The sequence below is a fragment of the Sminthopsis crassicaudata genome, chromosome 2, assembly GCF_048593235.1.
Source record: "Sminthopsis crassicaudata isolate SCR6 chromosome 2, ASM4859323v1, whole genome shotgun sequence".
NCBI classification, from domain to species: domain Eukaryota; kingdom Metazoa; phylum Chordata; class Mammalia; order Dasyuromorphia; family Dasyuridae; genus Sminthopsis; species Sminthopsis crassicaudata.
The window spans coordinates 520,286,733-520,309,382 of record NC_133618.1 but is presented as its reverse complement, the minus strand read 5'-3'; the positions used below and the strand labels follow the sequence as shown (position 1 = coordinate 520,309,382).

At 32.2% G+C, this 22,650-nt stretch overlaps 1 protein-coding gene across 13 annotated transcripts in view; it reads left to right on the top strand.

The window, feature by feature from the left end:
* CEP152 (centrosomal protein 152) overlaps window positions 1-22,650 on the top strand; it is a 96,790-nt gene that overhangs the window by 28,830 nt on the left and 45,310 nt on the right. For 12 of the 13 annotated variants that reach the window (XR_012486929.1, XM_074294441.1, XM_074294439.1 and 9 more), the window contains 5 exons: window positions 3,989-4,189; window positions 9,857-10,004; window positions 12,425-12,516; window positions 13,745-13,908; window positions 20,403-20,607. Coding sequence is in view for 12 of the 13 variants with exons in the window: in XM_074294441.1 (XP_074150542.1) it covers window positions 3,989-4,189; window positions 9,857-10,004; window positions 12,425-12,516; window positions 13,745-13,908; window positions 20,403-20,607 (810 nt within the window). In the remaining variant the exon portion in view is untranslated. The remainder of the gene's footprint in view (window positions 1-3,988; window positions 4,190-9,856; window positions 10,005-12,424; window positions 12,517-13,744; window positions 13,909-20,402; window positions 20,608-22,650) is intronic. The other variant, XM_074294447.1, reaches the window with a different exon arrangement.

Here is a 22,650-nt window from a genome sequence, read left to right as displayed (position 1 = left end):
AAAGAAGTGAAATTACTATGTTGTGATTCACATTTCATTCCCAATAATCCTCTTTTCTGTTCTTGTTAGTAGTAAAGATCAGATGGAGGACTTTAGCTGGGACTGTGTTCTGGATATAATTATTGGGAACTCCACAAAGTTAAAATAGCTTTGAACAGATATCAGTGTTCGAACATACCATTCAACCCAGTCCAATCCTTAGACAAGCTTTTTTATAGAACTTATTTTCAAAATACATGCAAAGTCAAAAAACTATCAAACTGTGCATACCCTTTGACCCAGCACTATTACTACTGGGCTTATATCCCAAAGAGATTTTAAAAAAGGGAAAGGGACCTGTATGTGCAAGAATGTTTGTGGCAGCCCTCTTTGTAGTGGCCAGAAATTGGAAACTGAGTGGGTGCCCATCAATTGGAAAATGGCTAAATAAATTGAATATTATGGAATATTATTGTTCTGTAAGAAATGACCAGGAAGATGATTTCAGAAAAGCTTGGAGAGACTTACATGAACTGATGCTAAGTGAAATGAGCAGGACCAGAAGATCATTATATATTTCAGCAACAATACTATATGATGATCAATTCTGATGGACGTGGCCATCTTCAACAATGAGATGAACCAAATCAGTTCCAATAGAGCAGTAATGAACTGAACCAGCTACATCCAGGGAAATAACTCTGGGAGATGACTATGAACCACTACATAGAACTCCCAATCCCTCTATTTTTGTCCACCTGCATTTTTGATTTCCTTCACAGGCTAATTGTACACTATTTCAAAGTCCTATTCTTTTTGTATTGCAAAATAACTGTTTGGACATGTATAAATATATTGTATTTAACGTATACTTTAACATATTTAAAATGTATTGGTCAACCTGCCATCTGGGGGAAGGAGTGGGGGAAAGGAGGGAAAAAGTTGGAACAAAAGGATTTGCAATTGCAAATTTGCAAAAGATATAATAAAATATAATTAAAAAAACCTAAAATACATGCAAAAATAGCTTTCAACATTTATTTTGGCAAAACCTTGTGTTCTGAATGTTTCTCCCTCCCTTCTCCTACCCCTTCCCCTCGACAGCAACTAATCTAATGTATATTAAATATGTGCAGTTCTTTTATACATTTCCATATTTATCATGCTGCACAAGAAAAATCAGATCAAAAAGGAAAAAAAAAAAAAGAGAAGAAAAAACAAAAAGCAAGCAAACAAAATAGGTGAAAATACTATGTTGTGATCCATATTCAGTCCCCACAGTCCTCTTTCTAGATGCAGATGCTTTTCTCTATCCCAAGTCTATCACCTCATTGTTGAAAAGAGCCACATCAGTTAGAGTTGATCATCACATAATCTTGTTACTGTATACAGTGTTCTCTTGATTTTACTCCTTTCACTCAGCATCAGTTCATGTAAGTCTTTCCAGGCATTTCTGAAATTATCCTGCTGATGGTTTCTTATAGAACAATAATATTCCATTATATTTATATACCATAACTTATTTACTCATTCTCCAACTGATGGCCATCCGTTCAGTTTTCAGTTTCTTGCCACTACCAAAAGGACTGCCACAAACATTTTTGGACATGTGGGTCCTTTTGTCTCCTTTATGATCTCTTTGGGACACAAGCCCAATAGAAACACTGCTGGATCAAAGGGTATGCACAATTTGATAGGTCTTTGGGCATAGTTCCAAATTGTTTTCCAGAATGGTTGGATTCGTTCACAACTCCACCAACAATGTGCTAGTGTTCCAGTTTTCCCACATCCTTCAATATTTATCATCATTTTTTCCTGTCATCTTAGCCAATCTGAGATATATATGATGGTACCTCCGAGTTGTCTTAATTTGCATTTCTCAAATCAATAGTTATTTAGAGCATTTTTTCATATGACTAGAAATGGCTTTAATTTTTTCATCTAAAAATTGTCCCTGTCCTTTAACCATTTATAAATTGGAGAATGGTTTGTATTCTTCTATATTTAAATCACTTCTTCATATATTTTAGAAATCAGGCCTTTAGCAGAACTTTTGGATGTATAAAATTTTTCCCAGTTTTGTTTCCCTTCTAATCTTGGCTTCATTAGTTTTGTTTTTTAATTTAATATTATCAAAATTATCCATTTTGCATTTCATAATATTCTCTAGTTCTTTGACCATAAATTCCTTTCTTCTCCATAGATCTGAGAGATAGACTACCCCTTGTTCTCCTAATTTACTTATAATATCACCCTTTATGTCTAAATCATGAACCCTTTTTGACCTTATCTTGATGGTAGGATGTTTAGGTATTGCTCAGTGCCTAGTTTCTGCCATATTATTTTCCAGTTTTCCCAGCAATTTCCCAGAAGCTAGAATCTTATCAAACACTAAATTACTATAGTCATTGACTATTATGTCTTATAAACCTAACCTATTCCACTGATCTACTACTTCATTTCTTACACAGTACCAAAAGGTTTTGATGCTGTGTCACATTTTTACTGTCCTCAGTGGTACTCTTTGAAAAAAATGTTTTTATTGATATATTTTTATATTACCTAGATTTTCTCTTTTATCTTATCCAAAGCTCCTCTCAGACAAACACCCTTTATATAACATTTTTCAAAAAAGAAATAGAAATAGATGAAGAGAAAAAAATCTGTAAAACCAATCACTCAAAAAAAAATTTTGTCATTCATTTTTCCATATTTGTGTACTAGGCCTCACCTCTGGCAAAGGAGTAGGGAGGGATGTCTTAGCCATTTGTTAGGGCCAACCTTTTATAACATTTATTTTCTTTAAAAAAAAAATGAATTTTTCTTGACTTTTTTAATTTTGTAAGTTATCTTCCTTTGAAGTTGTTTTTCCTATTTACATTATTGTGATCATTATGAATTTATGTATTCTTGGTTCTACTTACTAGTTTACAGTGCATCTGTTCATATGTCTTCACATCCTTTTTTGTATTCCTGCTATTCACTGGTTCTCACAGCACAGTAATATCTTTTACATTAATGTACCATAATTTGTTTAGCCCCAGTCATTGCCCATGTACTTTATTTCTTTTTTTTTTTTTTTAAATACGTAATTAACCTTTATTGTACTTTATTTCTTAAGTTATTTTTCAAGTCACATGAACAAGCATTTTATCAGTCACCAACTGTGTATCAGGTATTGTGCTAAGCATTAAGGTTTCTTTTTGCTATCACAAAAAGTGCTATTAGTATTTTGGCATACCTAGAACCTTTCTTTTTTGTCAATGACCTCTTTGGATACTTCCCAAATACATTGTTTATTAATTGTTCAGAGAATTAGCGATACTAATAGTTATAGAATTAATAGTTAAATTGTTACTATAATGGCCTGCAACAATTAATAGGTTATCAATTTGCAAGATGAACTACATTAATGAAAGTATACAGGAAACAGGCACAAAATATAGTTACAATTTTTAAAATAAGACTTGAGGATTTTCTGAACAAGTGGCCAATGGCAGTGTAGATTAGTTTTTCAAGAAACTCTGTCATTTTCTATGACCCAACAATTGACTTGCCATGGGGAACCTAGCTATCTACCTGCTACTTTAATATAGTGATCATGTTAAGACCAGTGCCATAGCAAGTTCTCTGCCTATTCTTAGTATCTATGTTACAGGAAATACCCTACCTCTACCCGAGGGTAACTAAGTTGGGGTAGCCCTCAAGACACCCTTGAGCCTTTGTGTCTCAACTAGAGGAGTTTTAGGGAGCTACACTCACACACACCCAAACACAGGAAGTCTATTGCCCACTTTTTTATTTTAGACCTTTAATGAAGGCTGTTGAGAGCATCCTGCTTGGGCAAGCTGGCTGACTCTCACTGAAAGCTGTTACTATTTTACTAAAAATATATTTGTGATTTTTAGAAGATAAGAAAGTTTAATGTTTGAAATCATGGAAATATATTTATAAATATTACAAATTACAAATCTGAATTTAATGTATGGTTTTATATGAACTTTTTTAGATGATTAAGAAATCTAGAGTGAGTGAGGTGGCCATAGAAAACCTAAGGCAGCAACTGTTAGAGCTTCATCATTCTGACTCTCTACAACGAGCTAAAGAGCAACATGAGAATATTGTTTTATGTCTCAGAAAGAAGTATGAAGACCAAGTGACAACTTTACAAAAGAATTTGGATGCTACAAATGCTGTACTTCAAGAGCAGGTTTGAATGATTTCAGAAAAGCAAGTAGTAAATAAAGATGTATTTGTGCTTAGTGTTTTGTAACTAGTCACTGATCTTTGTAATTTTGAACCTTAAAAAAAATATCAGTCAAAAAAGCAAGATAATAGTCATTCACTCAGTTGAGAATCTGAGCTAAAATCTTGTATTTTTGAATATGGAGAAGGGCACATTTTCAGAATTTTCAAAGTTTGAGGGTTTGCCATGCCCAATTGTAGTGAAAAAATGATGCCTTACAGGTTTCTTATTGATATATCTTTAAGCATTTGAGAGCTGTTTGGTGGCATTTATTAGAAACATCTGAATGAAAGAAGTTCAGCTAATTTAGTTGTCCTAGTATTTCTTTTTGGGGGGTTTGTTAGGCTAGCCTTAAAGGTTCTAGGTTTATATTCACACCATTCTTAGCAAAAAATGTTCTATAATTATATGAAGGTAGCTGACTTATTGTCACTAGCAATTTTGAGGAAAATAATTTACATACAAAATTAGGGGAGAATTGAGATCCCCAACTATCCATGAGAATACAGGTTTTGAAACTGGTTTGCTTAAAAAATTAATATTCCCTTTGTTACACAATTTTCTAGCTTCCAGTAATTCACTTGAAGTGTCTCTACCTTTAGTTAAGTAACTTAGTGAAATACTCATTTAATTGTGATGAATCGAATTACAAATGCCCATATAATTATTTAGGACAGATTTTATTATGTAATACTACTGGAATTGCTAGGTGGTTCAATAGATAGAGCCATAGGGCTTGGAGTTAGGAAAATCTGAGTTGAAATGCAGCTTTAGACACTTACTAGCCATGTCCTGCTGGACAAGCCACTTAACCCCATATGCCTCAGCTCTTTATCTGTAAAATGAAAAAAGAAGAAAAAGTAAACCACTCCAATATTTTTGCCATGAAAACTCCATGACCAAATATCTACAGAGTCATATAGAAATCAGATAAGTCTGAACAATAACAATGCTACTGTTTAAAATTTTTATAGATATCCCATACATTTATTTATCCTCTCTATTAGAGTCAAATAAGTGAAGCATGCATAAGTTAAAATTGCATATAAACTCATTTTTCTGAACTACATTAATCAGTTTTTATAGATTTAGATTCCTAATAATGAGGCTCTTCCCTTCTGTTTCTTTTTTCTTTAACAATATTTTTCATTGAAATTTAAAGCAGAGATAACTCCCTGTTGTGGACTAATCAAATAACAACCCAATTTGAATAGCTAACATTTAGAGAAAAGTCTAAATTGACATTTTAAAAGAAATATTAGTTCTGTTACATTTAGGCTCATGAAATAGAACTAAAAGCACAAATTTTTGGAATAAAATTGCCTCATTTTAATGAATAGAATGGATTGGTTTAAAAACATTTTTTAATGCATTAGCCTTATTTGTGAACGAGCCTTTAAAATTCCACTAGTGCCTTTACAGGCTTATTTTACATAAACTTTATAATAGCCAAAATAGTCACCTTGTGGTTTCTCCCACAAAATAAGGAAAATCAGGTTTTTTTGATACTTAATACTGTAACCTTTATTGTCAATTATTCTATTTTCCCCTACTCACCTGAAAAATTTACCTAGGAACAATGAAATTCCAGAAAACTAAAATGAAGAAACTAGATATAACCTGCCCAGATATTATGTAGAATTTATTAATATACTGAGTGGCAATATTTATTTCATAATGATGTAATTTTGTGAATAATGATAGACATGTTCCTCCGTCCTCAAATCTTTGCAATACTAGCTTTTAACCGCATTACCCAATTGAAATAACTCTCCATATTCTCATGTCTTGATGCTCAAATCTGGCTGCTCCTTCACATTTATTTCTTTGACTTCTCTTGAAGCACTTAACATATTATCTACTCTTTCTCTATATGAATTTACCTGACAGTACTTTTCTTCTTCTAGTCTATCTTGCCTTCTCTGCAGTTTGTTTTGCCAACCTATATTACTTTTCCAATTCTGGTTCAGTCCTCTTTTCTTCTGGATTCAGATTATCATTTCTATTCAGATGATTCCCAGATCTATTTATTTTATTTATTTTAATTTTTTTCCCCCTGAGGCTTGGGTTAAGTGACTTGTCCAGGGTCACACTGAGGCCAGATTTGAACTGGAGTCCTTACATCTCTGTTCTAATCTCTTTTCAGTTGAGTTCATTCCAGCATCTCCAACTACCTATTGACATTTCAAAGTATATACTTCATAGTGTTCAAAATTGAACTCATTATCTTTTTTCCACCTCTAATCCACTATTCTTTCAACTTTTCTTATAGTAATTGTTGAGGACACTATGTATACCTTAGTGTTATTAAGATCTCCCTATTCCTCAGTCCACATAACAACTACTACCAGTTGTCAGTTCTCCACAAACTCATCTGGCCCCCTTTTTTACCCATCCACCCTACTACTTTAGGCTTTCTTCATCTGTCACCTGGAACGATTTGTCGAGGTCTCTTAATTAATCTCTTTGTTTCAAAAGTGTCTTTTTTGGGTCTTACTAGTCATGGATTCTACTAAGTAAATTACTAAGTGATTTCTTTGTAGGATCCAATGGATATGTCGATATTCAGCATTTAAATTCACAGCCTAATTCCAACCAGTCTTTTCAGATGCAGAATATATATTTAGACCCTGGACAAATTGTCTTACTTGCTCTTCACACAACAATCTATTTTCTTTTTTTTTCTGAGGGGGAGGGGAATGCCTTTACACTGTCTAATATCCAATTTAATCCCATTTTTTCCTTAAAGCGTGAGCTTCTTTATTTCCTTCTTCTATAAATATGAGATCTTAAGGTCCTGATCATCTTCCATCTGCTGGTTTTTCTACTTCACCTTATTATTTGGTATAGAAGAAGCTACAAATGTAGCTTCTTGAGTGCAAAGACAGTTTCATTTTTATTTTTGTGTTGCTAGCAAAGCCTTGTTTCTATCTGTAGGCTTAATAAAAGCTGATTGATTTGATAGAATGGGAACTTTTTTAGAAAAACAATTTTGAAAAAGATACTAACACTCTTGTAGACTTAATCATGATGCAGAATTTTTTCTATGTGCAAATTACATTATTATCAGATATTGAAATCATAATAACATCACATGAAAGTTTATTGTATATGCATATAGCATAGGTATACTATCTTCTCCTTTTCTTTATTACAGTAAGTTATCTACAAAAGTATCTACTTTTGCCAATTGAAGTACAAGAATATTAAATAATTAGGTACTTAGAATTATCATGGGTTGGTTTGTTTTGCTTATTTAATCTTATGTTAAGCTGTATATAAAGTGATTATTTTAAACTAATTTAGGTTAGGTATCGTGGTATCTAGCTGTAATGCCTATTCCTGGGGGAAACTGAAGCTGGTAGATTAAACTCAGAGCTCAGAAGTACTGAGCCACACCAGGCCATCCCTTTGATTAAGATGTTCACGCTAAGTCTATTTCCAATATGATGGAGCCCCCGAGAACAAGGGCTCACCAGGCTGCCCAAGGGGGAGAGCAAATTAGCCCTAGTCAGAAAACAGGAGTAACTGAAAACTTCCATGCTGATCGTATTAGGATCAAACTTATGAGTAACTTGTTATTAAAACTAGTCTAATTAAACAAAATTAATGAAAATTAATGAAAATAAATTCCTAAGAAATAAACACCATTTAAAAATGTTTTAATAGTTCACATTTATAAAAAATTTAAAATGATAATTAAAATGAGTCTTATAAGAAAAATCCGTGCACAAACCCAATATGAAAAAGATACTGAAAAAAAAAAAAGTCCAAACGTCTATGTTAAAAGTTTGTAAGAGAAAATATAAGATTATTCACTCTAATTGGCAACCAAATTAGATGGGAAGAAATGTGATTCCATTGCTACATCTTTTTTTTCTTCTTTGGCAATTGGAAATTGAAACCTACTCTATAGGTTTTTCTAAAGATTTGTTGTGTACATTAAAGAATTGCATTCTAAACCATTAAATTTAGGTGATAACTTTGATTTTTCAGTGCTAAGGCCTACAAGTGTCTTTCTCTTCTTCAAAAGCTTTATATCAAACAGTTTCCTACTAGTTTTTCTCCACTACCAGTGTGCAAAAAAATTCCTCCAAAACAACTCAAAACAGACTTGAAAAATAAGACAATAATATGGCTGTCCAACATGTAGATCCACATTTAATTAATACTTGTATAGATACAATTAACAAAATTATCCTAGTTTTAGCTTAATAAGAAAACTTTGCAGAGTCAAAGTGGTGAATCTTTGGTATTCTTCCAGTTGTAGTTCTCTCTGCCTTTTCACAAAAAATTTCTGAAATTATCTTGAAACATGTTCTGTTTTCCTAGACCTGATAGCAATCTATGACTTGCACCATTCTCTACCTCACCAAGTTGCATGGGATCATCAATGATCTGCTTTTATATATACTATTTATTCCTCCACAGATGTTGGTATAGACTACAAGTTTTTTTTTTTTTTTTTTTTTCCTCTATGGACTAATGGCTTTTAAATTTCTAATCTGTTTTTCAAATGCTTTACAATAAGTAGTACCTTTTGATTTTCTAAATCTGTAGGGCTCAGAATTGGCCAAACTAAACTGAACAAACAGGTATTGCTTCTCATGGATTTATTTATTTATTCTGAGAAATTGCTTCAGTTCACCAATAAATTTAGATGTTACATTATTTTGAGTTAAATTGGATATCATCGACTTTCAGAGATATGTTCCTGATAGTAACATAGTTGCATATTTTTTTTCTGTTTTCATTGTCTTCTAAATACTACTTTCTAATTGCCCATGCTCTTTTATTTTTTTCCCTGACCTCTCTAACAAGAAGAAACCTCAGTGATTTTTAACACCAAATCCTTTCTCTTTTCTTACTATTGTCTCATTTTTTTCTGAAAGTTTGTCCTAACTCATTCTTGTTGTCTTCTATATTTAACATGATTATATCTATTTTGTTTACCTTTAATATTTCTGCATCTCATCTTAAGTTACAAGCTACTATTGCTATGGCTTCTTTAGGTCACTAGTAGTCTTCACTTTGTTCTTAAAACTCCCAAATTGCTTTATTTCCTTCATTACCATCAATGACTATTTCTAAATCCACTATATTCTGTTCATTTGGGTCATCTTTACCCAGTCAATTTGCATTAGCTTCTTTTCCTTCTCCAAGTGTTCCCTGTATTTTTCTTTCATGAAGCCTTATAGGGCTAAAATTATAAGAAAAAAAGGTGATCTATGTGGATGATGAGTTTATCAGCATCTCATCTTGCTGAGTCTGGATCTTCCTTGCTTCTCTCAAAAATGTTTTTACATGTTAATGTTAAGTGCTTAATTTTATGTCGTTCTATTTTATTTATTTATTGCTTTTATTTATGGAATTTATTTTAGTGTCATCTTAAATCATAAACCCTAACTATTCAGACACCATGTAGTACCAGGGTACAGTCTCTCCTAAATGTTTTTTATCAATGATTTTAAGGATCTTTTTCACTTGTATTTATAAATTCTCTTATCTTAAAAGTACTATAAGAAATCAGGGTTTCTTGCTTCCATTTGTCTATTAAATTTTTAAAATACTTAAATACTTTAATATTATTAAGAGGAATGTGACTTCTGAAAAACCTCTTCCATTTTTTAGAAAGATGTTTGTTGTCGTTTACAAGATCATGTGAAACAAGTAGAAAGATCACAGGAAGAAAACAAGATGGAAAAAACAGAAATAATCAACAGATTAACCAAGAATCTGGAAGAGAGTCAAAAACAGTGTGCTTCTTTGCTGGAAACAGGTACACCACCTTGTTCTGCTTCAGACAAAATAAGTGTAGATAGTAGACACATCCATACTTGAAACAAATTTATTATATGAAACTATGTATCTACCAAGTGATTATTTATTTAAAAGGATGTTGTAATTTTAAGATTTTTCTAGCATTTCATTGGTCTATAATTTTATAAAGTTTCTTTCTTAGAAAAGAGCTTTCAAAAAGACAAACATTATATAAAGGTAAGCCTCTAATTCTATAAATATTTAGATGAACAAATTTATAGATCTTAGAAATCTTAAAGAGTTCATCTAATTCAACTTACTGATTTTACAGTTTTGAAAGCAGGCCCAGAGAGATTTAGTGATGAAGTGACTTCTCTAAGTCAGATAGTTGGCAGAAGTAAAACCCTTTTGTCTGACTTTTTCTAATGCTTTAAGATTTTGTCATACCACAACATATCCTTTATTTATATATTTGATTGTTTATTTTTATTTAATATTTTCCCCTGATGACATTCAAAACAAATTTTTGAATTTTAGGTTCTCTTATCTCCCGCCCACAATTAAGAAACCACTTGTGATGTTATGCAAAAAGTCAAGTTGTGGGGGGAAAAAATTGATCTCCCATCCTAATGAAAACAAAAATGCTCAAGAAAAGTTAAGTTTAAAAAAAGAGAGAGAGGGGGAGGTATTCAGATATAATCAGTTTCTTCTTGGAGTATGGATAGGATTTTTCATCATAAATCCTTCAGAGTGTAGTAACAGGTGATTATACTATTGAGAACAGCAAAGTCATTCACAGCTGATCATCTCAGAACATTGCTATTACTTTGTATATGGTATATTTCATTTTGTCCATGGAGGACTTTCCAGTTTTTTTTTTTTTCTTGAGAGCATCCTGCTCATCATTTCCCATAGAATAATATTTCATCATAAACACACACCACAGTTTATTGAGCTATTCCCCATTTGATGAGCATTCTCTCAATTTCCAGTTTTTTTGCTCTGAGAAAAGAGAGTTGTTATGAATATATATATATTTTTTTGTACATATAGATGGTTTTCATTTTTCTTTTCCTTTTGAATTTCTTTTGGTATAGTGATGTCATACATATCAGAGGATATGTATAAATTTATAGCTCTTTTGGAACAGCTCATATCTTTTAATCATTTACCAATTGGGACATGACTCTTATTTTTTATAAATTTCATTTGGTTCTCTTTATGATCATAATATATTTATATATTATTAATGGGATAGAGATGAGGAAGTGAATAGATGTGTATCTAATAAAAGGAGAAAGGAGAATAAGCAAGAGTTAACTTTTTGTCTTGTGGGCTAAAGGTTTTGTTGTGTTTATGTTTTTGTTTTTTAGATTTTTTTCCCCCTAGTCTTTATGAAGTATATATTCAATATTCCATTGTTGTTACTATTTTGAGATGTTATTATTCTTGTATCTACCATCCTCCCACTCCTCCACCTATTAATAGATGCTTCTACCATGGCTCATTGGACATATGGCCTCTTCCATGTAATAGATTTTTCCCAGTAATGTACAAAGACATAATAAAGCCTGGAACTGTTTAATTTTCATGTCCACAGTTAAGTTCTCAAGACCTTGAAAAAGATCACATCCCTCATTTTACAAATGAGGAAATGATCTACTCGAAACAGCAAGCTCAGAGATGAAATGATTTACCCAATGCTACATAATAGTGGCAGAAAAGAAAAAAAAACCTGCCTCTTGATTTCTACTTTAATGTCCTTTCAAACTCATTATGATATTGTCCTGTCAGATCTGACTCAAGCTAGTTCCCGGATAGTTTAGGTTTTATGTTGGAAAAAAAAGACTAATTTGTCATTTAACAATTAAGAAAAGAAGGCTATTCAACAAGGGGACATCACGTGGTTCAGGTAAACAATGATCTCTCTCATTTGTATACAGAATTGCAGCAGCCCTTCCTACTTAATAAAAATATAAGTGATCAGCAGGGTAGTATGTGATGAATCAGGTTACTGTGGGATAACTGCCAAGTTAGAAAAGCCCCAATTCCATATGGGTAGGTTTCTTTTATACCCTTAGGTGATCTTGAAACCTTATTATTCCCCTGAACCAATTAAATCTTCAGGATAATTTCAATACATTTTCAGGAGAAACTTAGCCTAGCCTGCATGGGACAGGGTCTTAGGAAAAGCTAACTCAGTTTCTTTGAAACAAAAGACTATGATAGGAAATACCACAAGTTCCCTATTATACCTATCTTTCCAAGTCCCATTGTGTTTATTATATAGTACATGAATGAAAATCTGGTGGTGATATAGGTATGACCCTTTTGTCATGATACTGAATTGGAAGTTCATTTGTTAGATGGTCCGTTGGTGACTGGTGTCTTTATGTTTTAAGGAATTTTAAGTGTCGTCTTATGTTTTTATTATTATAGGATCAGTACAAGAGATGAATCAATTAAGGCTCCAGCTTCAGCAAGCCCAGAGTGCACATACTCTGAGTGACAACATGAACAGGACTTTACAAGTGAGTATTGCCATTTGAGAAAAATAGGTAACTCAATAGTTAAATCTATTCCTCTAGAATATGGGCTTGTGGAAGCCCAAGAAAAATGGGATTATGGTGGGTAGTTCTTATGTCAGAATTACATAGTTCTATAATTTGGCTAGGGGACTTGTAGCCCATATTCTGAATAGGTATATGTATATTGGAGTTGGCTGAGAGAAATAAAAGTGGTATAATATTTTCATATCTGGGTTTTCTCAACAGTGGTATGAATGGAATTAATTTAACCATTTATTAAACTCCTAATATGTATAAGGAAATACAGGTATTAAAAAAAAAAAAAAAAAAAAAGCCAGTCTCTCTCCACCACAACCTTGCTCCCCCAAAACACATACACAAGGAATTTACATTCATTTTACATTCAACATTGGTCTTGGGATTTGAGAACAGCTTTGGAATCACTTTGGCTCCAATTCTCCGTATGCCATAAATACCATCACTTACCCTCTCAGTAACCTTCATACACCAAACTACTTAATAATTGGGATCCTTCCACTGGACTATAAAGTAATTAACATCATTCTCCATAGGTTGTACTATAAAACCTCTGTCAGCTAGGGGGCTGTATAAAAGTCTTTTCAGAGATTCCTTTGCCTTCAGAACTTTTCCCTGTGAAAGCATTCCTTCACCCTAAGTATATTATATGAGCTATCAACTCACTAAACTTTTCTGATAAGACTAAATTTAAGTCTAGATGGTATGGGAGAATTATTCCTATTAGATTTTTTTAGCATTAGTTGCTAATCACACAAAAAGATATTGTGATGGCTGATTCATGTAATTCAAGTGTATCTGGTTGGCTGGCTTAATGTTATCATACCCAGGAAAGCTGCCCTTTGTGATCACATTGGTTGTAGCTGCCAGTAGATGTTGTCATTGTTACTAACATTGTTACTAACAGTCTTTACTGGTTTTGAAATCAGACTGGTTGGAGCTGAATACCTCTCCTCAGGCTTGTTTTTATATGGACAGTTTGCCAGAAGTATAGGACCACTAGTAGTAGCAAAGACCATAGTCCATGAGGGAAGTCTATATATTGATTACATGCAAAGTATGTAATATACTTCCTTTTTATTCGGTCATATTATTGACTCATTTAGGGTATTAACAAGAATACAGACTAGATGTCCATACATTAGTCATTTGTGTCTCATATACACAAAAAAATTTTCTTATTTTTGTACTCTAGGAAGAATTAGCAGAATTGAAAGAGGAAATTTCTCTCTATGAATCTGCTGCAAAACTGGGAGTATTTCCAGATGATCCAAATGAAGAAATGAATGTAGATCTTGCTGAATCTTATGTGAATTTGGGTATTAAAAAAGTCAACTGGAAAAAATCAAAATTTCACAGGTATTGAGAAAAATACTTCATTTTAGTCTTATCATACTTCATTCTAGTCTTAAAGAAAACAAAACAAAAAAAATTAAAGGTTTTTTTTTTTAAACACTTCATAATTAATTGGTGAATTAGGTATTTAAGTACGTAGTTTACACCAGAACAGTGTTTTGTTATTTTTTTCAGTGAAAAATATATGAAAGTCTAAAATCAGAGTTAATAAACTATTTGTATTATCCTGTTTATATTTTTAACATCAGATATAGCTTCTCCTTTTGGCAAATTGATGTTATGTAATGAAGTTGAAAGGTTAAATGATTAATGTTTTCAATATTTTATAAGTAAATCTTAAAATTTGTTTCTTTTCCATATTATTTTAAATAACTATAAGGTAGTATTATTATTACAACTTCTTTTTAGATTAGGAATTGAAAGACGGTCCCTTAAAACCTACTCAGTTAATATTAGCAGGGGAGGGACATGATACTTTTTCTAAGGGAAAAGGGACTTCTATGACCATATTTTCTATTACCATATCTGGTAATAAGTTCATATCACTTAATTTAAGCATTTGTGTTACTGGGAAGGGCATGAAATTAGAAGCATTTTAAGATATAAATGCTTTATTTTTTTTTTTCCACAATGTAAAGGGCTGAGTATATATGAGATACTCAACAGAGATTGAACAATGTAGAATCAAAATTTTAGGTCATTATCATATGTTCTGTGGCTTTAAAAATGTATTCTCCATCATTATTGAGATATTTTTTTTTTTTTTTTTTACAATCTAACCACTATGTGTTATATTGCTTTCAGTAGACATGACAGATAAATAAATGGATTACAATTTATAAAAGTCAAATATATGTTCCTAACCTTTGGCATGTCATTTAACTTTTCACTCTTCTGGGCACCTCAGATTTAGAGAAGGTGGAGACTTGCATGGGCAGAGATTTTTTTTTTTTCCAACCAGTATTCCTTATATCAGTGAAATCACATGTGGCTCTAGTCCTTAGTACATATTCAGTTTATCATGATACAGAGTGAATTTGTATTCAATAGGATCTTGATTCAAATTTTTTTTCTGCCACTAATTTGCATGATTTTGGGCAAGTCACTTTTAATTTCCCTATGATTAGAATAATTTGAGTTCCTTTTTAGTTCTACTTCTATAATTTAATGATTTTACTAAGAACATAATAGTGTAAGGTATTTTGACATACAAAATATGTGGGAGTGCATTGACAGGTGCTTCAGGGAGAGAAGACTGTTCATGATGGAGATGGAATTTCATCTATGTCTAGAAGAAAAATAAGGAGTCAGGGAGGGAAGTGCATTATGGGCATGAGAAACTACTTACTGGTGAGGATGCATTGAGCTGGAGGAGAGAATCTGAGTCAAGTCTGAGAAATTGAGAGTAGTGTTTGAGTAGAGTACATGAAGAGGGAGTGACCTCAAATTAGGCTAGAAACATAAGTTGGGAATAGACTTATGTAAAGTAGTCAGGTTGAGAATTTTTAACTTTATTCTAGAGTAGAAAAGAATCTCTGAAGATTTTTGAGCTAAAAATTATCTTTGTTAGACTTATTTCTTAGAAAGATCATTTTGGCAAGTGGGAGTTGGGAGGATTGTGGATTTGGAGAAGGGAAAGAATATAGAGGTATGGAATTAGTTAAATTAGGCTAAATAGTTAACAGAAGAGGTCATTAAAAATCTGATCTAGGATTTTGTTGGTGAAAGTAGAGAAAGGATAAGTTCAAAAGATGCTTAATGAATCAGAATCACCAAGATTAAGTAGTAAATGATACTGTGCATTAGGGGGAGAAAAAAGAGTTAAGTATGTTTCTAAGATTACAAACTTTGGTGACTGGGAACATAGTAGTACTAACTCAATAGAAATAGGGAAGTTTGAAAGAGGAAAGGATTGAATATTCCTATAGGAGAAGATATAGAGGAGAAAATAAGTCTTTCAGGGTCAATGACACTTCATTCTTAGTTGAGCAGAGGATGAATGATGTTCTGAGCAAAGGAAATTGGGTAATTGAGCAGGAAGAAAACTAAATGAGAGCTGTGTCATAGAAGCCCAAGAAGAATCATGGGAACACATTCAGGCAGAAGGAATCTTTGGGTCATCTAGCTCAATTCCCTCATGTTACAGAGGAGAGATCCAGAGGGTATAAAGTCATTTCCCCAAGGTATCACAACTGGCGGAGCCAAGATCTAAGACCATTTTTTTTTTTTAAATAGTATTTTATTTTTCCAAATACATGCAAAGATAGTTTTCAGCATTCACCTTTGCAAAATCTTGTGTTCCAAATTTTTCCCCTTCCTCCTCCCCAAGTTAGAACGCAATCCATATAGGTTAAACATGCACAATTTTTCTTAACATATTTCTATATTCATTATGCTGTACAAGAAAAATTAAATCAAAAGGGAAAAAAAACACAAGCAAAACCAATTTCTTTGACTCTAATTCAACACATTTTCCACCGTAACAAGGTGATTTACAGCTTCAGAAGTTGTTGTAAAAAGATCAAAGCGAATTTAAAGTCATTAATTAAATTCAGCAGTTGGGATCATTAGTGACCTTTGAAAGAGGATTTTCATTGGAGTTCAGGTATTTGAAAACCAAATAGGTGGTGATCAGTGAACTCAGAGAAGGAGGTAGCATATAGAGATTTTCAGGGTGTTCAGCAGTGAAAGAGGGAATAGGGCCAGTTTTTCCTCTGCAAAAGAAGCACAGAGGAATATTGGTGAAAGAGGCATAGAGGAATAGCCACTATAAAGGTACAAAATTAGGAGATAAGAATGTTTTGTGTGAGGAACCAGAAGTAGGCCTGTGTTGCTGATCAGGTATGTGAAGTGGAAATGAAAATATAAATAAGTCTGGAAAGGTAAGAAGGAACCAGATTGTGAAAGACACTATTAGAATTTTATAAACCATTTATTTGTATATTTGTTTTGCAAATTAATGTAATTGTGGAATCTATTAAAGTATATTTATCTCCCATCTCTTTTGATTTCTCCTTTAACAAATTTTTACTTGTGAACAGTGCATAGATCTAAAGTAAAAAGTGCTCTAGTTATTCTTTAGTTTATTAGTTCATTTTAGTGAACAAGTCAAATTTTAGCTATCAATGTTCATGTTAGTGAGCTAAGGTGGAAAAATTTGAGACTATATCAGATATTTATCTTGTACTGGATATGAGTAGTAAGTGAATCCAAATGTTAGTTTAAAAATAATAAGGGAATGGGGGTGCAGCTAAATGGTGGGAGAGCAGATAGAACATTGGTCCTGGAGTCAAGAAGGACCTAAGTTCAAATCCAGCTTTAGAGCTTTAGACACATAACACTATTTGTGTGAACCCCCAGCAAGTCACTTAACACCAATTGCTTTTGTCGAAGAAAAAAAAAAAAAAAAAAAAAAAGAATGATTAAATGAATTGTATGAATAAGAAAGAAAATTTTATTTGGTCTTATTCAAAAATGTTTTTGTTCTGCCTTGAAAGGTCTATTATCTTTTTATCATGAAATGGATAGCATTCTTCATTATCAGTCCATTCATTCGTGGTTGGTTGGTTCATTGGTCTCTGAATTCTGTAGTCTTTTAAAGTTGTTTATATTCATAATGTTATCAGTGCTTGTTAACTGAAAAAGAATTATTTTTAAAAATTTATAAATGAAAAAGAACCACAGCATTTATCTTCCAAACAATTAGAAGGGGGGGAGGATCAATTTCATGTTCCTAAAAATGGTACTAATTGTGATGTGTGATATCAGTAGTCTTTCCACAGTTTTGAAAATTTTTATTCTTTCTTGACCTCTGAACTGTTATATATTAGTAACCTTAATATAAGTGACTTAAAAGTCTTCACAATCAACCATCACTTCCCTTAAGCCAATTGCTTGGTAAATTGTAAGAATTTAGCTATAATCTTTCTTTTTTTTTTCTTAATGGAATTTGAGTAACTAAATCTGCATGCGGTTTGCAGACGGCTTCCTCCCTCTTTTATTATAGTTGGCTGCTAAGCTCAAATAATAAACATTTAACAAGTGGAATGCCTTTTCCCTTTGGTCCTCTCAGCATGCTTCATAAATGACTAGAGTTTATTTGGATTCAGGGGGACCTCTTTCACATGGTGGTTCAGTTTAAGCTTTATGTAGGGCTTGGTCACCATGTCTGGCTTTCCCCATTTTAGGAAAGAAAATTACTTTAGCATGCATTTTCTCTAATCTTAACTTGGCTTACTTTAGGAAGTTGCCAGTTGTGCTATTTCAGTGGTCAACATTAATTTTTTTTTTTAAATTAAGTATATATACAGAATTTAACTGAACAAAATGGTGATTCTAGTTTAAAACAATAATTTTTCCAGAAATTCTGAGTAAAAAGGAACTGTAGAAGCTATCCAGTTTTCACTTCTTAAACATTCTCCACAAATGGTCACTAAAGCCTTAAACCTGAAGGACGTACTTTAGTAATTTTTTCATTCCTTTGACAACTTAGTCTACTTTGTTAGCTTTCATTATCAAGAACTAATACTTACTGCAGTGCTATACACCCAGTAGATGCTTAATAAATGTATGTTGGATTAAATTAATAAATTTTGCTTTATAATCTAAACTAAATTTAGCTTTTAGAAATTTTCATCTAAAAAAGAACAGGTACAACTCTTATGTGCCACCTCTGAGTCTTCTCTTCTCTGGATTAAATATACCCAGTCATCTTATTAATGCTTTTCTAAAATACAATACTTAGAACTGCACAGAATATTTTGATAGGTGATCTGATCAGGGCAGAATATTGCTCATATTTAGAACATTGCACAGTAATTCTTTTATAAATGTCATTTAAATAGATGATTTGAGTAGAATAAAATAAAATAGAATACTTATAAAAATTACTTTTTATAACAAACTTATTAAGTTAATGTGACTATTTTTTAACATCACATTTTTAATATATATAGCCATTTGGAATTATCTGGAACTTGAATATAGTAAAAAGTCTTTTATTTCTGGCTCTACTAATTTTAGAACTTGTGATTATTCAGGTAGGGATCTGACTGAAGTTTACTTATGCTTTATATATAAAGAAAAAAATTAAAAACAAGCAACTCAAAAATGTCTACTTTAAAGTTTACAAATTAATCATGAAAATAAAGTATGCTTACATTAATCATAAAAATATATGTTTATAAATGTAATGTATTCTTTGCAATAGAAACTCAGTAGGAATAGTTAAAAACTAGCCTATTTTTAGCTATTCTTTTAGCTGTATACATAAGGCATGTTAGAACTAGAAGGTAACTTAGAACTAATTAAACAACTAATTAAATCTATTTGTTTTACACCTAAGAAACTAAAGTGCAGTTTGGCAAAAAGTTATTTTTGACACAAGCTCAATTAGTTGAAATCAGTTAGATTTTACTTCCATATTTCTCTAAAAGCTTACCTTTGTAATACCATGGTTAAGCCAACTGTCCTGATATATCAATATTTATTTTGGCAAAACTTTGGAAATCATTGCCCTATAATTTCAGAATTAGTTGGTTGAATTATAGCCAATTTGATTTATATTCTGCCTCCAAATTAACCTTTCATCTCTTTTCTCTTTCCTTTATTTTCTTGCTTTCCCTTTACTCCTCCTACTCTTCCCTGACATGGAAGTCAGTTGTGTAGCTATTCTATCTTATAAACAAACATCTGTCATGAGACTTAAGATTCCTGTAATCTTAATAGTCCTTAAATAATATTATAACTGAGAGCAAGAGAGGCCAACAAGGAAATGCATCCAAACAAGCTTCTGAGATACTAAAATATTAAATATTATCCCAAACTGAAGAAAACCAATGTTTCAAGTTATCATAATAAAAGATAAGGGAAACCCAGACTTGGAGCAAAACCAGTAAACCTGTATTGACAATTAAAATGATTAAAGCAAATTGCTTCCATTCCTCTATACACATAAGACTACTTGCAAGAATGTTGATCCTGAGGTTTTTATAGTTTTTCATCTGTATTGCTCTTTCTCACTATACTTCCCTCACCCTGAGACTTGGATTCCATTAAATTATATGAATTATTACAGTAATTGAATAAGATGAATGGTGTTTGCTTTTCTTCCCTTTATGTAAACATCTTTGAAAATTATTGATTTTTAAAATCACTTAATTCACCCAAAAAGAAGCAACATATTAAAATTTAATATGAATTACCTACCAACAATGAAGATAATAGAGTTAATTCATTTTTAAGTATTTAGGGAAGCGGGAGGAAAAGCTGTTTTCCAGTTTGGAAGAATACTATCTTAGAGTGGATTAATTGCTGAGAACATTCATATAAATATATATTTGCATATAAAGTTAAAGCTGCTATTAAATGTTAATATAGGGATGTAATAAATCATAACATGGAGCTAAGGTAAGAGTTGGTAATTCCTCCTTTTAGATGGACTTAAAAGAAATCTTCATTTACTGTACCTAATGGGTTAAAAATGATTTTTCCAACAGTACTATGCAGAAACCAGACCCAAATGAAGAGCCTTCCAAAGATGAAATCATCTTGAGACTGAAATCTGAATTGCAACGTTTACTGACCAGCAACACAGTGAAGCGCCGCCTGGTTTCTCAGTTACAAAATGATCTCAAAGATTGTCGTAGAAAACTAGAAGATCTCAGTCAGCTGAAAAAATCTCAAGAAAAATGTGAACTTGAGGTTTGTTTAGTAAAAAACATCTCTCTTATACTTAATTTTAAAAATGTTTTCGCTCATTTTGCATATAAAATCCACATTCTTAGCTCTTTTGTGTAACTTTTAGAAAAATAAAGCACAGATTGATATATTGTAAAGCATTTTCCGCCTAAGTTGATGGTTATGAATTCTGTTGATAATGAAAAGGAATGACAATATTATCATACAAAGGAATATCTTCTGTTTCTCTTTAACCACCAGTATCACATTACAAATAAGTAGTTTTTCCTGCTCTAGATGTTTTATAGAACCTTGATGGTTTTCTGATACAAACCTCCACAAGGAAAATTCTAAAGTGAATTGTCTCTAAAAACAAGAAATACAGACTTTAAATAACTCAGCCTCTTAGGCAGTGGTCCTCAAACTTTTTAAATAGGGAGCCAGTTCACTGTCCCTCAGACTGTGGGAGGAGGGCTGGACTATAGTAAAAACACTCTGTCTCCGCCCCTCAGCCCATTTGCCATAACCTGGTAGGCCGCATCTGGCCCACGGGCTGTAGTTTGAGAACCCCCTGCTTTTAGGGATAGACAATGGGGAAAAAAAACTGTAAATGGATTATCAAAGGGGAAGATAGGAAGAGGGCCTTTTTTTTGTATCAGGAATAAATCAGATGAATCCTCTCCCAGCATAATTTTTATTTTTCTATTTTGTGCTTATGAGCCTTTTTTAAGAGGTGGGGAGGATTTAAAGCATTCTACTTTTGTCATAGGGGCAGCTGGGTGGTCCAATGGGTAGAATCCTGAGTCTGGAGTCAGAAGACCTGAGTTCAAATTTGGCCTCAGATACCTATTGACTGTTATCCAGGGCAAGTCACTTAACCTTGTTTGCCTTATCTGTAAAAAAAGAGCTGAGGAGATAAATAACAAACTATTCCAGAATCTTTGTCAAGAAAACCCCAAATGTAGTCACAAAGACTCAACGTGACTGAAATAATGAAGAACATCACCACCACTTATTTTATAACCAAGACATATTTATGGGCTAAGAACTTCCTCCACTTTGCAACTCTTTTATAAAATTTTTTTAAGACTTCTCTTTTTAAACTTATCCTGAACAAATAAAGGGATCACATTCAAGAGATATCTCTTCTTCAAACTTCATAACTAAAATCTATTATGAATCCTTAAATATTAAGAAACTGCAGTAGCTTAAAAAAATTGTTCTCATTTTTGAGCATGATTCTAAGTGTACAAGAATTACGAATGTTTCTCTTTGCTATGGTGAAAAAATATCAGTTAAATTTTTTCTGAAAAGTCCAAATTTTTTTTAAAAACAAAAGACAGCTATCCAAATCAACTGTCAAAATCTTTCGATTCTAAGACCTAGTGTTACTTTAAGTCAACAAGTACTCTTTAAACAATGACATTTAAAAGGCTCCATATTAGGTAATGAAGATACAAAGATGAAAAATGGGAAATCCTGCCCTCAAGGAGATGATGATTTAATTTTGGAGGGAGATAGGTATACAAGTAAAACAAAGCAGAATGTGATAAGATAAAAAAGAGATCACTTTCAAAGAAAGGAATCAGGATAACTTTTTGAAATCAATAACAGCTAATATCAAAGCATAATTTTGACATTTTAAATTGTAGAAATGTTTTGATAGATTTTTGGTCGCAAAGGATTTTGCAGAAAATTTACATATCATTGCTTAAAGGAGTAGATGAAACAGAGCACCATTCATTCTGATATAACAGGCCATGCTCTTTGTTTTAAAGAAATCTCAAAATTTTAGTCAGAAGAGATATTTGTTCAGCAGGAATCAAAAAAGCTAGTTTTAAATGTAATATTGAATAATGTTTTTGTGAAATGAATGAGTATATTATAGAAGGGTCTTAGTGATTTCCCAGCCTGACATTTAATATTGTCAGTTATCTGGTTCTTATATTTCCAATATTATTTTACTTTACTTCACACACTCTTCAACAAGTTGATTTGTTTAGCTGTTTTTTGTAACTGGTATTATATTTCCCATTTTTGTGCCTTATGTGTCTGTAATGCATTCCT